Genomic DNA, 16,663 nt, shown 5'->3' on the forward strand with positions numbered 1-16,663 from the left:
CATGACATCTCAGGTTCTGCTTCTTTAATTAATGTATTTTTTCCTTTTCTTAATCTGTCTATTGTTGGTCCTCCAACTATATGGAGGTGAAATACTAAATTGCTGGAGTATGCCTTTAAGAAAATTGAGCACTAAGTGGATCTGTTGATCTCTGTGCACATACACAATCATATTATCAGACGTTCATTCACTTTATTTACTACTAAAACTTGTCATTTTTCATGGCATTTTCATCTAGATAAACCTATTAAGGATAATTAATCAATTATTATTAATTAATTATTCATTCTATATGGAACCCTTATAAACACAAAAAGATGAGACACAGTATATCTTACTGTAACCACTATATAATGCTGAAATGTGCATTTACAGAGATTTGAACATAACCATTATAAATAAGAGGATTATACATCCACAGGTGGTGTAAGGTTTTATGAAAATCTAGATCTGTTTTGAATTTTGCTGATATACAAACAGTACTCGCCACGATGTGGTTACACATTAAGTAACATTCTGAGAGATAAAACATCAATCAGATATTTCCCAAGCCATTAAAACAGGCCAAAGTCAACTTCTCATCTCTCTTCTTCAGATAGTATCAGCAACTTAAGGGATAACTTATGCAGTTAGATAACAAAAAGCTGTAAAGCTGTGTTGTAAATACTGTTTTTAGTATGCTGCTCAGAGAACAAGGTACTTTTCAGGTTACGATCATTACGTAACCTACTGTGCAGCTGACCTGCTGTGCTTGGCCATTAATTTTTGCACTCCCGCATACTAAATGTCTCGGGTTCATAAATGATAATTATGCAGACAAGTAGCGAAAGGTAAAATCAACAAATGCTTAATTATCACATAAAACCATGGTTCCATCAGTGATAATAGACTTGTTTGTTTTTCCATAAGCTCTAAATGCTCTTTTTAAGCCCTATGACCTTTGGTAGACAGATGGAGGGCAGAAGAACACAGCCATCTCTTGTTGTATTAAGCATAATGATGTCCAAAGACACCCTCCTATACGCCTGCTTCAGTTCACGTTAATCATGTCTCTGTAAAGTGCTGTGCTGATGTGCATCTGTTTGCACATCAATAAAAAATATGACAGTGTATGGAGCATTTCTGTGTCAATCTCTCTGTTTACACGTGTATTTGACACTTGATAGTGTCTGTATGCTTTCCTCAATTCGAGCGCCGTGCCACTGGGCAAAATCTGAATAATGTAACTGGCGCTTTGGTGTCGGGTGAGACGTTGCCACCACAAAACTAACCCGGCTGTTGTGTAATCAACAGGCTCATACACACGTACCCTGCCTGTGTATCACAATACATGGAACAGATGGCAGGGAGGGTGTTAAATAAACACAAATACATGCTCATTATCAGCTTGGGTTACAGGCAGCTGCTGCCACTCGCTTTGCCTTTGACATGGATGTTCTATAAAATCACACATCAATAAACGCTTTACATAGGAGGGTTAAAAACAAATCACAGCGCAGAAACCAAACACAAGTCATTTTTGGGGGAGTTGAACAATGTGATGGCTCAGCTTCCTAATCACTCGCCTGGGTGTTACATGCTAAATACACAGCGCTGTCAAGCACAGCTGGCAGAGAGATGAAGAGCACACAGCCTTGTAAATACAGTAAATATATGTAGACAAATGTATGCATGCCTGCACATTTGAGCACAAAGACAACAACCTATAAACACAGACACACAAACATAATTATACACAGATTGCTTCTGCAAAAAGCAAATGCAAAGGCATTAGGCCTGTGGCAGCTTTTCTTTCTGGCATTAAGCTCTTGTGCTGATACTGTTGTCTCTATGGGAGAGGAGATCTTTACTTGATGAGCATTAACAGATAGGGACTAAATGTTCCAGGTCCTCTAGATGGTTTCATAATATTTAGTGAAAAACTGTCACGTAAATGATTAACTCCTTCCTGGGTGAGCCTCCTGCAGCTTGAGGGGGAGGCAAGTAAGGCAGGCGAGAGTGTAAACAAGGACAACACACCCATGACATGGTGTCTATAAAATGTCAGAAAATTGTGGAAAATGTATGTCACATTTCTGTGACTTCTTCAAATAGCTAATTTTATCTTCTTTTTATCAACAGTCCAAAACACAACTTACAATGCTACAGTGATAAAAGCAGCAAATTGTCACATGTGAGAATATCTGCCACATTTGCTCAATAAATGACTTAATTGCTCAGTTAATCACCTCAGCACTACTCTTAATAAAACAAAAATGAAGATACCACCTGTCAGCACATAGTGCTTGGTCCTGCTCTGTTAGGCATTTTATGTATAAAGTGGTTGTTTATATATTTTTTATTTCAGATCATGCTGTGCTTCTAGTTACCTTACAGGTTTGTGAACCGGGAAATCATAAGGTCAAAGGTCTGGCTAATTGAACCCCACAGCCAAAACCCTGTGTTAAATAACAACCAGAGATATTTCAATGCCGAGCCATCCAGTTTTTAATTTTCCCCTCCTCCTCTGTAATCTCTCACTGTCTCCACCACAGTCTCTGGATATTACTTTCCCCATCCTCATTTCAAAGTCATGCCACCACTGCTGCACCACCACGTTAGTCAATTAGCTCAATGTGTCAGTGACTGTAATGGACTGGGGACATGATGCCCCTGTGGCATTTGGTGCGCTCTTTCACATAGGGTCTACTCCATCACACAGTCCCATTGACTGAGCCGCCTGCATGGGCAGACACAAAAGGTCAACTTTCTGCAACAGTTCCCCCGCCAATGCCCCAGGTCTCCTTGGGCCTGGAGCAAATGGAGGATGGGCAACAGCACAGTTGGATTAAGGGATAACTCCGGTTTCTTATAACTTCTATACTCATATATTTTGCCATCATTTCCGTTAATAATCATAATATTGTACTCACCATGTCACTTGTTGCACAGTAAGATGATCAGGGTTTAAACAAACCCCATGGGTCTCCCAATTTGTTTTGAAGAAAAAACAACGATAAACATTTGTCACAGTTAACAGTTTACTGTACTTACTGCAGTTTTTACCATCATTTTGGGTGTGCTTACATTCAGTTTTTGCAAATAAAGTGGTTTTGATAATCTGGCTAAACTGCAGCCTTGTTTACAACACGTAAAGATGATCAACTTACTGCTCTTTGTTGCAGCAATGTTGCCATGTGATATCTCAGCAATTACTTTGGTGAGTATGATGTTATCATACCTGGTAGAAATAAAGACCAAAACATTGACAATAAGACCTAAGCTAATTAGCAAACTTATAAACTGGCTTTAATTATCAATTTTTTTGGTCCTACTGAAAAAAAACCTCTGTGGTCTTCACTTTTTAGACTTTGAGACCTGCTTCTTAATTGTTGTCATTTGTAAAACAGGGGCTAAAGCTTTTTTGTCGCCACAGCAGTCACATCTGCTCCTCAAGGGCTGCCAGCTGCTCAGACCAACACCAAGTCCCGACAAGATATTTCCATTAGCTGCTGCATTACCATCACTCCCCCCTCTCTTCCTCCAAGCACCTCAAGATGTGGCTCTCTGAAGAAAAAGCACGTGGGAGTTGCAAACGCTTCTCCTCCACTTCCACCTCTCACATCCCAGCATGTACCGGCCTGCATTAGCGCACTTGGGTGGGTTTGTTGCTGTGCAGCAGAGACATGTGACATTAGGAGGTCAGGGCTCTGCCACCCTGCCTCCCCCACCGTACTCACACATCCACAGCAGACCTTGCTGACCCTTTGTCCTCTACCCTACACCCCTCAGTTCCTGGTTTGCCCTTTGCGGAAACACGAGGGCGGAGCATGCGAGAGCTGGGGTGGCAGGTGCTACGATTCTGACCTTCCACTTCATGAGATCGGCTTCAATGACATTCGGAGCAAGAGCTCGGTTGCGCTGCCTCTCCCTCCTCCCACTGCCAAGATGGCTATAATGCCAAGCATGTCGAATCACTTTAGCGTCAAAATACCGACAGCCCCCCCCGCTCTCTTCTGCTAACTCCTCAGCCCATCTCTCTCTGTCTGGCTCTTTCTCTCTCCTCTTCTTCTCCTCCTCCAGGAGCAAGAGGAGACGCAAAGCCTGATGATCTGTAGCTGCCGTTGCACTTCAAATTCCTATCGACAAGGACAAAGGCAACTGACCGTAGTGAGAAGAGGAAAAGCCAGAACCGCCCCTGACAAAAACAAGCTCCCAGTCCATTCTAAAAGGACACCTGAGCTCCCGCACTACCTATTTAACACAAAGGCCTGTGAACACACAAGAAATTGACTGAGATGGACATGTAGAAATTTGACGTAACATTACGGTAGATCCTGCCATGTATTTAAACAGTGTGACCCAATGTTCAAATTGCAAATTGACACTTCAAGTTTCTAAGGCCAAGAAAAATGTTCCTGCATTCTTGTGTTGTTGTTCTTCATAGTTACCAAAGCAGCTTCGGCTGTTGCAAGCAAAGCATAACAACCAGGAAACGCATGGTTCCGAGAGAAAATAAGACTTAATAAATAAATCACAGAAATTGGCCTATTCCTTTGGTCTGGCCTTGTCCAAATATCTGGCCCTTCTGCTGTTAGCTTATCCAGATGTTCAACGCAAACTTTTTGGATTCTCCATAATCCCAGTGAAAAGAAGAAAAACAAAAGAGGGCCCCTATTTGATGGCATTTCTCCAAATCACATTTTGCCTTGCACTCTTGTTCACATGTACATCTATGACAACACATATTGCATTTTTTTTTTATTGAGTAAATGGGTTTTTTTTTCTCCATCGTATTTTTACAATTTATCCCTGCCTGTGGTGTATTTTTCAGCACACAAAGAATACATTTCCCAATCTTTGTTTGCACATGGCAGTGCAGCGTGTTATGAGCCAGCCTAACTGTCCTTTTGCAAATGTGACACATCCAATACTTTCATATCCCAATTCTCCCATGTTTATCTGTGGCTAGAGGAGGCAAGTGTCTCTCAACCCTTAGTCAGCTTTGCTGATATAAACATGGTACTCAGGAGAGCTGAAGTGACACTGCAGCCTCTGATTTCTGATGTTTCTATCAGCCTGCCATGGCAAAGATTGAATAAGGACTGAGATATCTGGGTTAAGATGTACAGTACATATTCATTCATATTCATGCCATTTGTTAATTTGCCCATATATTTCAGTGGCACCCAACGTGATTTGCTGTGATTAACATGCTGTTCTATGTTAAGCAACATGGGGCCTGAAGAATGAGAACTTGCTTATTCATGTTTAATTAATGATTATAAAAAATGCAGCGTTTCTTTTTTTCTTCTTTCCAGATGCAAAGCCTGTACTGTAAACCTCACTCATGGGGTCAGGATCAACTCCAAGGAGAGCTGCAATCTGTGGCAGAATGAAATTTCCCCTCATCTGTGAAAACTGCCTCTGAGAGAATATATTATCTACAAGCTATATATAACTAAGGATGCAACAAAAAATGAATTTAAAATAAAAATGACTGTTTTCTTCTTGGAATAATACAAAGAGTCCTCTCTGATTCTAAAGTGTAAAGAAACAATGGATATATTTGTATTCCCCTCAAAAAATGTATTATCCATTAAATTATGCTGTACTCCTGATAATTTAAATTTAAATGTTGTTTTTTTCTTGCTACCATGATCCAAATTTAAATTCATAATGATAGCCTTTGAGAATATGAGCTTGGTTAAAAATTCAAGTTGAACTCTCAGCCCTCAACACTACCACCCTTAATTACACTGTACAGATGACAATGACTGCATGATAGTAGGGATACGACCACTTCCTGCCTGTCCCGTGTCCCTGGCTGCCTGCTCGCCTCGCTCTCCACTGGGTTTGAAGTGTAACAATGAGATAGTATTTCACTCTGATGGTGCTGCTCGGGGGATTATATGCTCAGAGAGTTATCAAAGGCTTAGTCACTCTGATTTCTAGTGACCCACCGTGGATGGCTGCTGTCACTCTGTGCAGCACAGAGACCTCCACCACGGCAGATGCATCCTAGCTGCTGCTTTGGTGGCAGCTGGCCACCAGAGGCCATGTAACTTGGAGGAATCCCATTGACAGACATAATGGACATGTATAATGGGTATTCAGTGAATCCCCTTTAGATAAAAGGAATAGCAGAGTGGTTATTATTGAGCAATATAAAGGGACACGAAAAGGGCATTATTTGCGGTAAAAAGTCATTATTAGACAAATCAAGATATACTGTAAATATAAATTAGTCTTGTGTTTTAAATGTCAATCAAAGTGTCCTTCTTAAAGCTGTTCCAATCAATATTTTTATATTAACAAAGGTGTCATTTGTAGTGACAAACCCAAATAGACTTATCACCAGGGTCTGCAGTTCCCCTCATATCAATAGAGCATTTTAGCATCTTTAAGCTCATTGGCCACACTGCTATCTTTAGTGTCACTCTCTCCACTCGTATGAACCTTGTTTCCAGCCGCATCAGGGAGCTGTTTTAAGAAAAATAAATAAACCAATTGTACACTAACTTCTCAGCACAAAACGGCAGACAGTCAACGTTAGCGGATAGCTGGTGTACATATAGAACATCTAGCAGCTAAAGAGCCAGATATTTCCCTCACATATTGGTAGGAATAATAAAAAAAAAAAAAACAGAGCTACAAGGAGAGTGACTATTGGTCTTTGTGATGTGGCCAGAAACATGACTCCAAATGAACGCTAAGGTTGGTCTGTGTCTGCTGGATGTGTAAAGGAGGATGCACGAATGAGTAACTGTTTCGCAATATCAGCTTTACAATGTGTTAATGTCAGATGCTTTTTTTTTACAGCTTTTTGCACTGACCGTGAGTGGCCAAAAAATCTATTAATGCAGGTTTAATTCTGAACTTTTATTATATAATACTAATAAAACTTGTTATTTTGCAGTATCTCACTGGTTCTGCATTAAATTAACTAACAATAAAATAAAATATATTGCTTTAAAATGTAAACTAAAAAGTTATATCTTTTAAATTTGTTATGTTTACATCTGTGAGAATTTGTCTCCATTTTAAAATTTGAGAAGAGCCATATTTTTCTTTTTCATTTTCTTTAATTATCCTTTGCTGTCAATGTCAAGAGACAATAGATGTGATGTTTTATAAAACACTGCAGCAAAGCTGTTTTCAATTAAATGGCTTTTTTTTTAACCATGAGCCTCTCTATTATGTGATTTAGTAGAATAAGAAGAGATATTAATCAGGCTGGATTTTAGCCTGCTATCATTGTTCCCATGTTTATGTATATGGGACCAGGGCAGGGATTAAAATCTCCTCCTGATAATATAATTTCATTAGATTATACAATATTTCTACTTCCCATCCCTTTCATTTTAAAAAAGCAAATGTCAGGGACTTGAAAATCATTCTAAAGATCTGCACAAGAAGCCAGTATGGTTCTTGGGAACCACAGCCAATACATCTCACAGTAACTGATAACTTTAGTATAAATTCAAAATTCAAAGCCAATTAACTGAATATTTTGGCAGTTCTTATCCCAGTTTTGACAAACCCCAGCCCCCTGTCCTCAAGTACACCCTCTACCATTAAAAAAAAACACAGATACTAGCTGGTTGCTGCTTGAGATGAGTTATGATGGTTAGAGTTTGTATATTAATGATAACATGTAGTGTGTGTGTGTGTGCTGATGAATAGTGGCCAGGACCCATAATCTGCAACTTGGCGTCCTTTGGCCCCTCTGGTTTCTGACCTGGCAGGATGAAGCCAGGGACAGCACTGACTCCGGCCTGCCAATTAGAGCACTGGGAGTGTGGGGAGTGTGGAGCAGGCTGAGGCTAACGAGCTCCCTCTCCGTGACCCTCCTCACCTCTGCAGGACCCTGCGATGGGAAATATGAGGAGCCGGGTGCCACTTTAACTCACCAAAACCTCCTCAAGCCCTCTTTTTAGCCTCATTTGTCCCCCCCAACCCCAACCTCTAGTCTCAGACCCTGCTGTGTGACCACAAGGTCTACAAACACATGCTGCTTCCCTCCAGAGCCCCACCACATGGCTTTTTACTGCCATGCTGATGCAAAAAAGCACTACACAGAAAAACAATGGGCACGTACACACACATTCTTTGAACAGCTCTGTCACTTGCATTTCCCTGTAGTTTACTCTGGCCTGGTTGTAGGTGGAGGGGCAAAGGATCCCTCTTTCCAAGTACTCTGAATAGTAAATGGGTTCCAAATTAACTGGCAGTTAATCCGTGAGGCAGTGAGATAATTCTGAGGTACTGTAACGAAGTGGGTCTGCAGTGAACACTAATGTGGCTTTGCTTTGAATATAGCTGCTACTTATTTAAACAAAACACCACCAATAAAGAGTGATGAAACAAAAGCAAACAATACACCTGGTGTGTAAATCTCAGCATCTCAGAAACTGAAGACAGGAGAGTGAGATCATGTTGGTATGTTTCCGGTGCACCAGTCAGCCACAACCAAAGCTAATGAAATAAAAAAAAAATAAAAAAAAAGGGGGGGGGGGCAGTAATAATCATCTACATCCAACATCCCCACCCCCTTTTCTCTCCAGGCAGAATTGGTCCTGTCATTTGGACCCTCCAAACACGGACCATATGTGAGTTTAGCCCTGGCAATCAGATTGCATTGTGGAGCAGGCGGCTGAGTTCATCAGGAAAAAATTAGCCCGCCGCTCTGCAGGCCTCGCTCCTATTGGCCAGTCACGCGGCCCGCTCCGTTTGAGGGCACCCCAGACATTCCTGCGGATAATCTTTTCCATTCCTCTGCTCAGCTCGGTGAGGACAGACCAAATCACAGCACAAGGCCTGCATTGTGAGGGCCTTTTCAAAAAGCCCTTTTTTTTCAATACCGTCTCTCTTTTACGCTTTCCCTCTCTCTCACCTCATACACCACAATTCCAAAAAAAGAAAAAAAAAGTTTTTCCCATCATGACTCCTTTTTCTAATAAAAAACACAAAATGATTGCTTTTTTGAAATAATCCTGCGGAAAAGCAAGGTACCGAACACTACGTTTCTCACGGTCCCTTTCCAGTAAGAGTTTGTTTTTGAGAAGCCCAAACAATGTAAAACCACTGAAACCAGAGCCTGGCCACATCAGTGTGCAGCCTGGAGTTCAGCAGATCGCTGCTGAATACAGTTCCCCGGGCGAGGCTCACAAGCCTTCCCAGAAACCTCCTGCTTGGTCACCGCTAAACGCCTCGCACCTCCAACAGCAGCTTGTCATTGTGGCTATAGTCGGGCAGCTGGAACGTCGAGATTGGAGGACAATCACACAATCTGGGGACATTGGTGGATTTATAGTAACACGTTCCATAATTAGACACATGATTATTACAGGCTCTATAAACTTTAGACTCCAGGCTGTCCACCCTCTGCTTCTTACAGTTATTTAACTTACTTCAGTGCACTCTGCTCTTGGCTGCTCAGGAAGCACCACTGAATTTGTTTAACATCTACTGCAGTGACAAAGCAACATAAAAAGATAGTAAAAGTCAACTTTTCACCACTTTCACTCCTCTTCTCCTCTTCATTTGCCCCTGAGTCTAAGGTAGACAAAATAATCTAATGTGACTCATATCCTAGTGTGCTACAGGTCTTAAAATAGCCACAACACAGAGAAGGAAAACCTTTGTTTTCCCTTTTTGTTTTCCTTCTTTTTACTTCAGAAAGACTACACTTCTAATCCAGATGTTCCTAATTGTTCTAGAAACATGTCCACCCTTACTTGCAGGCTGTGACTGTAAAAAAAATGTTGCAATCAATCAAGATAGTTCTGTAAAATACAGAAAGATGGGGGTGAGGCTGGTGGAAAAACTGTGCACCTCACCGATCATGCCTAAACTTGTCCATGAAAAAGTATTTGCCTGTTAAAGAGTGAGTAGTGGGTTCTCATCTTGTCTCCAGTGAGACAATAAAAAAATCCCTGATCTTCCAAAGAGAAAGTGAGGTATTTGGATCTACATTTTATATTTGCTTTTAAGGGGAATAAAAATATATTAAGAAAAAACTCTGCTGCAGGTTCAGGCTCAGTGTCCTGCTATGAACTTGTCACTTTGCAGTTAAAAGATGGTCTACTAAGTCCATGTTAAGAAAAACTGCATACGATACTGTATGAGTCTCAAGTATCAAATATGATATACAGTATACTATCAATTTGCATTTCTGTTCCTTTTTCAAGAGGTCATAAATGTACGTTTTTGCTATCGCTACAAGGCCAACAGTAGCATCAACATAGTGTTTGCAAGACAGGGGTTTGACTACACCCTGACAGTTAGAATACACCCTCTGGGCAGTGCTATTTCTTCATCCTCTCATTTTGGACTGAGGGCAGACTGGGAGCTACAGTGATAAACTATGGCAAAATGGTGTAACAAGATGGGTCTAGCTAGCTGGTTAGCATGCTAACTTCAGTAGAAGAATGGAAGTGATACAAATAAAAGCAAAACAAGAGTTAACATTAGCGTTGCTTTGCACTGCTGGAAACAGCTCTGGGTGTGTAAAGAAATTAAGTTTGACAATTAACATGACATTTCTCCTTGACTGGTAACAGCTGTTAATTCTAACATTGGCTATGTAGCTATAGCAAAAACTTACATGTATAGCAACTCTAAAGAATGACCTCTTTCAAGGTTATTATGGACGACTGTGTATCTGATCCTTCAGGGCATAACTTTAATAAAAAACTACAACAAGCCAGGGAAATGTGTACAGTAATCGATTTGATCAGTGTTATCATATTGGTAAAATGGACTGTATCACTGTCCGATATAATGATGATTTAAAATATGGAACAACCTCAAGGCAGTTTTGATACAGCCCTGAAATAAATATGCATGGATTCTATCTTTGCTTATCAAATTCAGATTGTACTATAGACTGATAGGATTTTGTAATTTTTTTTCTGTTATCTAGAACTTATGATACAGAGCCTTGGTTAAAAATAAGTATTTCCGTGCTTTTTGTTGAACATTTAAACGTGTTTAAAGTGATTTCCCTTATTCGTCCTCGTTCGAAAAAACAGATTACAAAATTTCATGACCACCAAAAGACCGATTTAACAGAACATCTATTAACATTCACTTACATGTTTTTTAAATCCATTGAACCGATATATAGAGAAAATCCCACAAATGCAGCTAAGAGCACATCGGGTAGGATAGTAATGAATTAAATCAAACAAACTAGAAAGGAGTCTGACTGACTTGTTGTGCTAGAACAAAGAAACTAAACTCAAACTAAACTAAACTAAACTAAATTCAAAACAAGACAAAGAGGAAAAGCAATCCCTTTCTATTAGGAAATGCTTGTATAGTCCAACAATAAATGACTGAAAAACATAGACTTGGGAAGATATTCTATATTTATATGTTTAATGTTTTTCAGAACAAAATAACATAATAAGCCTGTGTACTTCTTCCTTGTACTGAGAAGTGTTAGTTCAAGGATAATAATTAAAGAGCATCTAACTTTAAATTCACAAAGCTGCTCTGGTGGAGCTTTTCATATGTTTATGTGACTTTGTCTTGCCATACGAGTCATGCCTTCCTCACATGACAGGCAGCTCAGCTGCTCACGGCATTGACACTGCAGAGGGACCGAGCCTTGGGGATAGAGTGATAAATGTATCACCATTAACCACATGTTCTGCACAGGTCGGTCCCCTAGTCATTAGCGACATACCAGTCAGTTCAGCTCAGAATGTCCACTGAAGTCAGACTCTGGTTGCCTGTGGTGGTGACGGTGATGATAGTGGTGATGGTGGACAGTGGCAGAGGTCTAAGGTATTTGAAGGAAGGGGCTGATCTCAGAGCACCTCTGTTAACTTGTCAATCACTGAGGCGCCACATGCAAAGGCACCATTAATCATTAAAACCAGACTGAACGCTGCCTCGAAAAAGGCCCCCAGCCACACCTCTGACTGGAGGCGATCGTGTGTGCATATGTGCATATTGTGCAGCAGAAACAGGCAATACTTTAAACTCTATGACAAAACCAGTGAAAATAAATGATCATAGACACTCATATCAGATCTTAATAAAAGCATTTCTGTATGTTTAGAAAGCGTTTTTCCTTTCAAGATAATATTGTTAATTTTGTTGAACACAGACTGCAAAAATTATGGTAAGACATAATAATTATTTCAGTTACACTTAATAAAACTACAACTATATAACTACATACTGGTCTCTGAAAAATATCATTTTGATCTGCCTTTGATATCTCAAAAGCAGATTTAATTAAATGAGATGAGATGCTATTTTGGGTGATTAGAGAGTCTCATCAGGTGCATCAGGTCACGGTGTGCACTTTAAAAATAACAAGCTCCTCATGACTAATTTTTCTATTAAAAATGCTGTTTTTAACCTGCAAAGGTGATCCATTCTTGAATGCATCCACCCACTATTTTGATAAGAATACAAAATAATACCAAATGCATTTCATATCTGGCAGTTCAATGAAGACAAAGGCATTCCCCTACATTTTACACAAGAACTAACAAGTACTTAAGTAGTAACAACACAGTCGGTGTTACCTGAGGATAGGCGACGCTGATGGAGGGGACACACGCCACTGAAACAGGAACAAGCCTCGCCTGAGCGACCTCGCTGCATGGGAGGAGCCAACGAGCACTGGGGCTTCAGGAACCCTGTGATGAAAGAGATGAAGAGAAATGAGGGAGACAGAAAAAAAGGTAAAGAAGAAATAAAACAAATTAAAAAATGGCTTCTAGGCAGTTGATGATAAAAAGGACTCCTGTGAGCATACAACACCGGTTTATCAGAGGCTGACACCAGCTGAAAAAGGTAAATGCCAAAATTAAGACATTGCCTTTAGAAGCAATATAGTTTAAAAAATATATATTCCCTGCAGCATTGTGCAACCATCGAACCCAGCCAACCTCTCACATTTAAAGCTCTGTGGCCATCTGGCCCTCTCCATAACCTACTCACCAGTGGCACCACACCACCTCACTGCTCATGTCAGCTGTGAGGCTATACCCACAGTGAGGGCTCAGAAAGTGGACAGAACCTGCAGAATACTGAGTGAGGTTTGCCTGGAGGAAGAAACAAAGTGGTCGGACATGGGACCGAGGTTAGCAGATCTGTGTGTGCAAAATGCCAGATTAGACCTAAGTGCCTCGAGGGGCAGGACGAGGCCGTCATACTGTCTGTCTCTAGGGTCAAAGAGGTCATTTTCAATAGGGAAGTCATTATCCGGCACAATGAAGCAACTGAGTAGGCCATACCCCCTCCAGACAAGCACTCACCAGTAACTTACATCATTCAGCAAAGAAGAAGAGCTACAAATAAACTTCGACTGACAAAAATAGCTAAAATTTTGGGAAATATTTCTTGAATTACAGCAACCTGATATTCAAAATTTGTGTTGAATTTAAAAAATAAGTAGAAACATCAGGAAGTTGGAGTCAAATGGACCATTTATCGATCATTAAATTGCAGAAATGTGCCAAACTCAGTAACCACTAACCCTAACCAGACTTTAAGTGGCAGGGTGGCATTTCATTTTTCATGATTGACACAGTAGTTTCCAGTCCAAAGTGGAAACTTCTTTCTGCACTTTGCTTTCCTCAGTCAGCAGAGGATTCACTCCATCTTTATCGACAGGGTAGCTCAGGCGAATCTCATTGGCATCGGCAGGTCTCTGCAAATCCAAACTTTATTCATTCCTCATGAGGACCTTTAGATTTCCAGCAAATATCAGAAGCAGCAGGAGAAGGAGCCCCCCGTCACTGTGTTCTGAGTCCAATAAAGCGCCTTTATTTCCACCATGAAAAACATGTCACTCCAGATGAGCTCAGAGAATGACATTTAAAACAGGCAAAGGGATACTGAATTAGTTCCCCATGATAAGCTGTCTGGGACGCTGATACTTTCTGCTTATAAGGGTGTGTAAGTGTGAGTGTGTGCCATGTGCACAGCAATGTGGATGTGTGAGGAAAAGGGGGTGGGGGGTTCATGCCCGATGCGTTCTTCAAAGCTTTGATTAGTATTACAGATGAAGCAGGGACTGACAAGGCAAAGCAAGTCTAGACCAGCAAGAGCAAACACAGATAGACTGAGATCATCCCAAATATCATGAATTAAATAAAACTGACAAGGAGGGCATTTGGACTGTCTCATTAAAGTAGAAGTAAACATGTATCTTCTCATACTTTTTATCTCATTGTTTTTCAAGCACAATAATGCTTTTGCTGTTATCAAATGTTGGAAAATGTAAACTCAAAACAAGAGCAATGACTCTTTTGTGAAGTTTTATGGTTATCATTAAGAGTAAAGGCATGCTGGAACAGTTTAAATAAAAAAACAATTTATGTTGGTGATTCTACATAATAACAGCTTAAAGGCTGACTGGATTCAAGTCAAGACTGTGTTTGTGTGATTAAGTTCTCAATAAGCTATAACTTGGTTGTCGATTTTATGGGATTTGCATCCCCCCAAAATACAAACCAACATGTTTTTCCTCTTAGCTTTGGTGCCATCTATCCATTGAAACCAATTCAGTATGATTTGTCAAACATTTGGAGTTATCCGTCATCATGACATCACCCCAACACAAGAACTCAAGTTGTTTGAAATTGTGTCGTGCAAACAAATAATGAATATAATCCAGATCCATTATGTAGTGTGCACATTTCAAACTACACTACAGAGAGTCAAAAAATAAAGAAACAATTCACATAATTAACCCTCATGTCTGCAACAAAGTTGATAAAATTACCGATATATAATATCATACATATGTTATTATAAACTACAATATAAAGACAAATTAAACATCTTGTCTACTTCTCCAAGTTTGAGGCAAAGTGAGCCAACAAAAGGACATCAAAATCAATCAACTATTCTATCTTTTTATCATCTGTGCACCAGAATACTTCCGGGCTGTTTGTTATCCTCAAAACATGAATAATTTAAAATTCAAAAAGCCTCAATAGCAAAAAGAGGATTTGATTCATTTCACTATGAACTATTTTCTACCAAAGTATTCTTTATACTTGAATATCTCAATGCAGAAAGAATTATATTAGTACTCATGGATGAGGTGCATGCACTCTGGGAAAAGTTTTGTTTCAACAGTGTCCTGCTCAATTTACTATATTCTGCCACATTTTCACCATTGCTGCCAAATGAATCCATTCTCTAAGAACACGGCACATTCTTGGTTGACCAAGGGGTCAAAGGGCAAACAATGACACATGGTATAGAGCTCTGAGCAATGTCACTAAACATTAAGACATTAACATATGAGGCCAGGCTCCCAGTTGAGTTGGACTTATCCAAAATCAGGAGTAAACTAAGCAGACAGCAGCTCCCTCCCCAAAAAGCCCAACACTGCAAGCCATCGACCGCGATAATGTTCCCAACAGAGAATAATGCTAAAGTAAAGGGTTCACATACTTGGAATTTCAACTAAAGCTTGAAGAAAGAGCTAGAAAGTGGAACAAATTAGTTTGAACCTGAACCTGATCTCAATGTCTCAGAAAAATAAACTTTATCCTTTGTTATTCTCAATGTAAATACACATCAATAAATTATAGGTCTTTCACAACACCTCAGGTTCAAAAATCAACCATTTCCAAGAAATCAAATTTCAAAAAAGAAATCATCAATCATTTAGTTACTTGACAGCTGTACAGATATTATAAAAACTATGGATTTGGGAGGCATATACAGTACGTGTCTTCCTGTTGGCATCATAAATCATTTTCAGTGAAGGGCTTTACTTTTCAGGCCTTGAAGTAAATGATGAAAGTGCGGTGGTAGCATGGACGTGTACGTGCAGGTTCAGGATCTGCTGTCATGAGTGGTAAGGTTGGTACATGTCTCAACATTAAATCGTCTCTGTCATTCTGCATCATTATGTCTTGGCTAGTATACTTTAGCAGGACCTTGATTACAGAAATGTTTGATCTTGGCCTTCACTTCTAAGCAGCAAGGATTTCATTGGCTTCAATAATTGCATGATTCAATCTTGGGGGTACAAGCTCAAACCTTCCGCCCACTAACAGCCAATCAGCATTATCCTTACCAGCGATCATGGCGGATCAGAGCAATGTAAACACGCTGGGGGGTTTCCTCATTAAAGATAGGCTGCTAATGAATTCGCATCCAGCATTTACAACCTTGTGCTAATGAAGGCAAGCTTTTGAGATGTTCCGCTAATGAAAGAAGGTTTTTTCATTGATTTAAGGCTAATAAAAGAAAGGCTTAATGAAAAGGTTCTAATGAAACAAAGGTGTGTAAATTTTCCATTGTAAGAAAACACATTGATAAGAGCACAGCTGAAGTATTTTCATTAACGGACAATTCTCATTTGTCACAGATACATCAGGGAAAGCACTTACAGACTTTACAAGATCCCACAAACTAAAGTCTTTAGAATGAAATAAATTCAAGCATTTATGAGAGTTTAAGGGATTACAGCCTAACTATCTGAAAGGATAACGACTGTTCTTGTCCCGTGTTGCCAGGGTGCTCAAGCCCAAGGTCAAAGTTCATTGGGCCCTTAATGCATCTCCCAGGTGCAATAAAAAAGCCCTTCCCACATGGGACTCCAGGGGATAAGGTCCTGGTAGAGTGAGCAGAGGGAGGGACCAGCAGAGAAGCTATCAATCACCATGGTTACCATTGTGAATGCCATTCACCT

At 40.1% G+C, this 16,663-nt stretch overlaps 1 protein-coding gene across 2 annotated transcripts in view; it reads right to left on the reverse strand.

The window, feature by feature from the left end:
* rxraa (retinoid X receptor, alpha a) overlaps window positions 1–16,663 on the reverse strand; it is a 111,659-nt gene that overhangs the window by 64,950 nt on the left and 30,046 nt on the right. For both annotated transcript variants that reach the window (XM_040157329.1, XM_040157330.1), the window contains exon 2: window positions 12,528–12,641. In XM_040157329.1, coding sequence (XP_040013263.1) covers window positions 12,528–12,641 — 114 coding nt within the window. The remainder of the gene's footprint in view (window positions 1–12,527; window positions 12,642–16,663) is intronic.

This window comes from Xiphias gladius, chromosome 20 (genome assembly GCF_016859285.1).
Source record: "Xiphias gladius isolate SHS-SW01 ecotype Sanya breed wild chromosome 20, ASM1685928v1, whole genome shotgun sequence".
Classification (NCBI taxonomy): Eukaryota; Metazoa; Chordata; class Actinopteri; order Istiophoriformes; family Xiphiidae; genus Xiphias; species Xiphias gladius.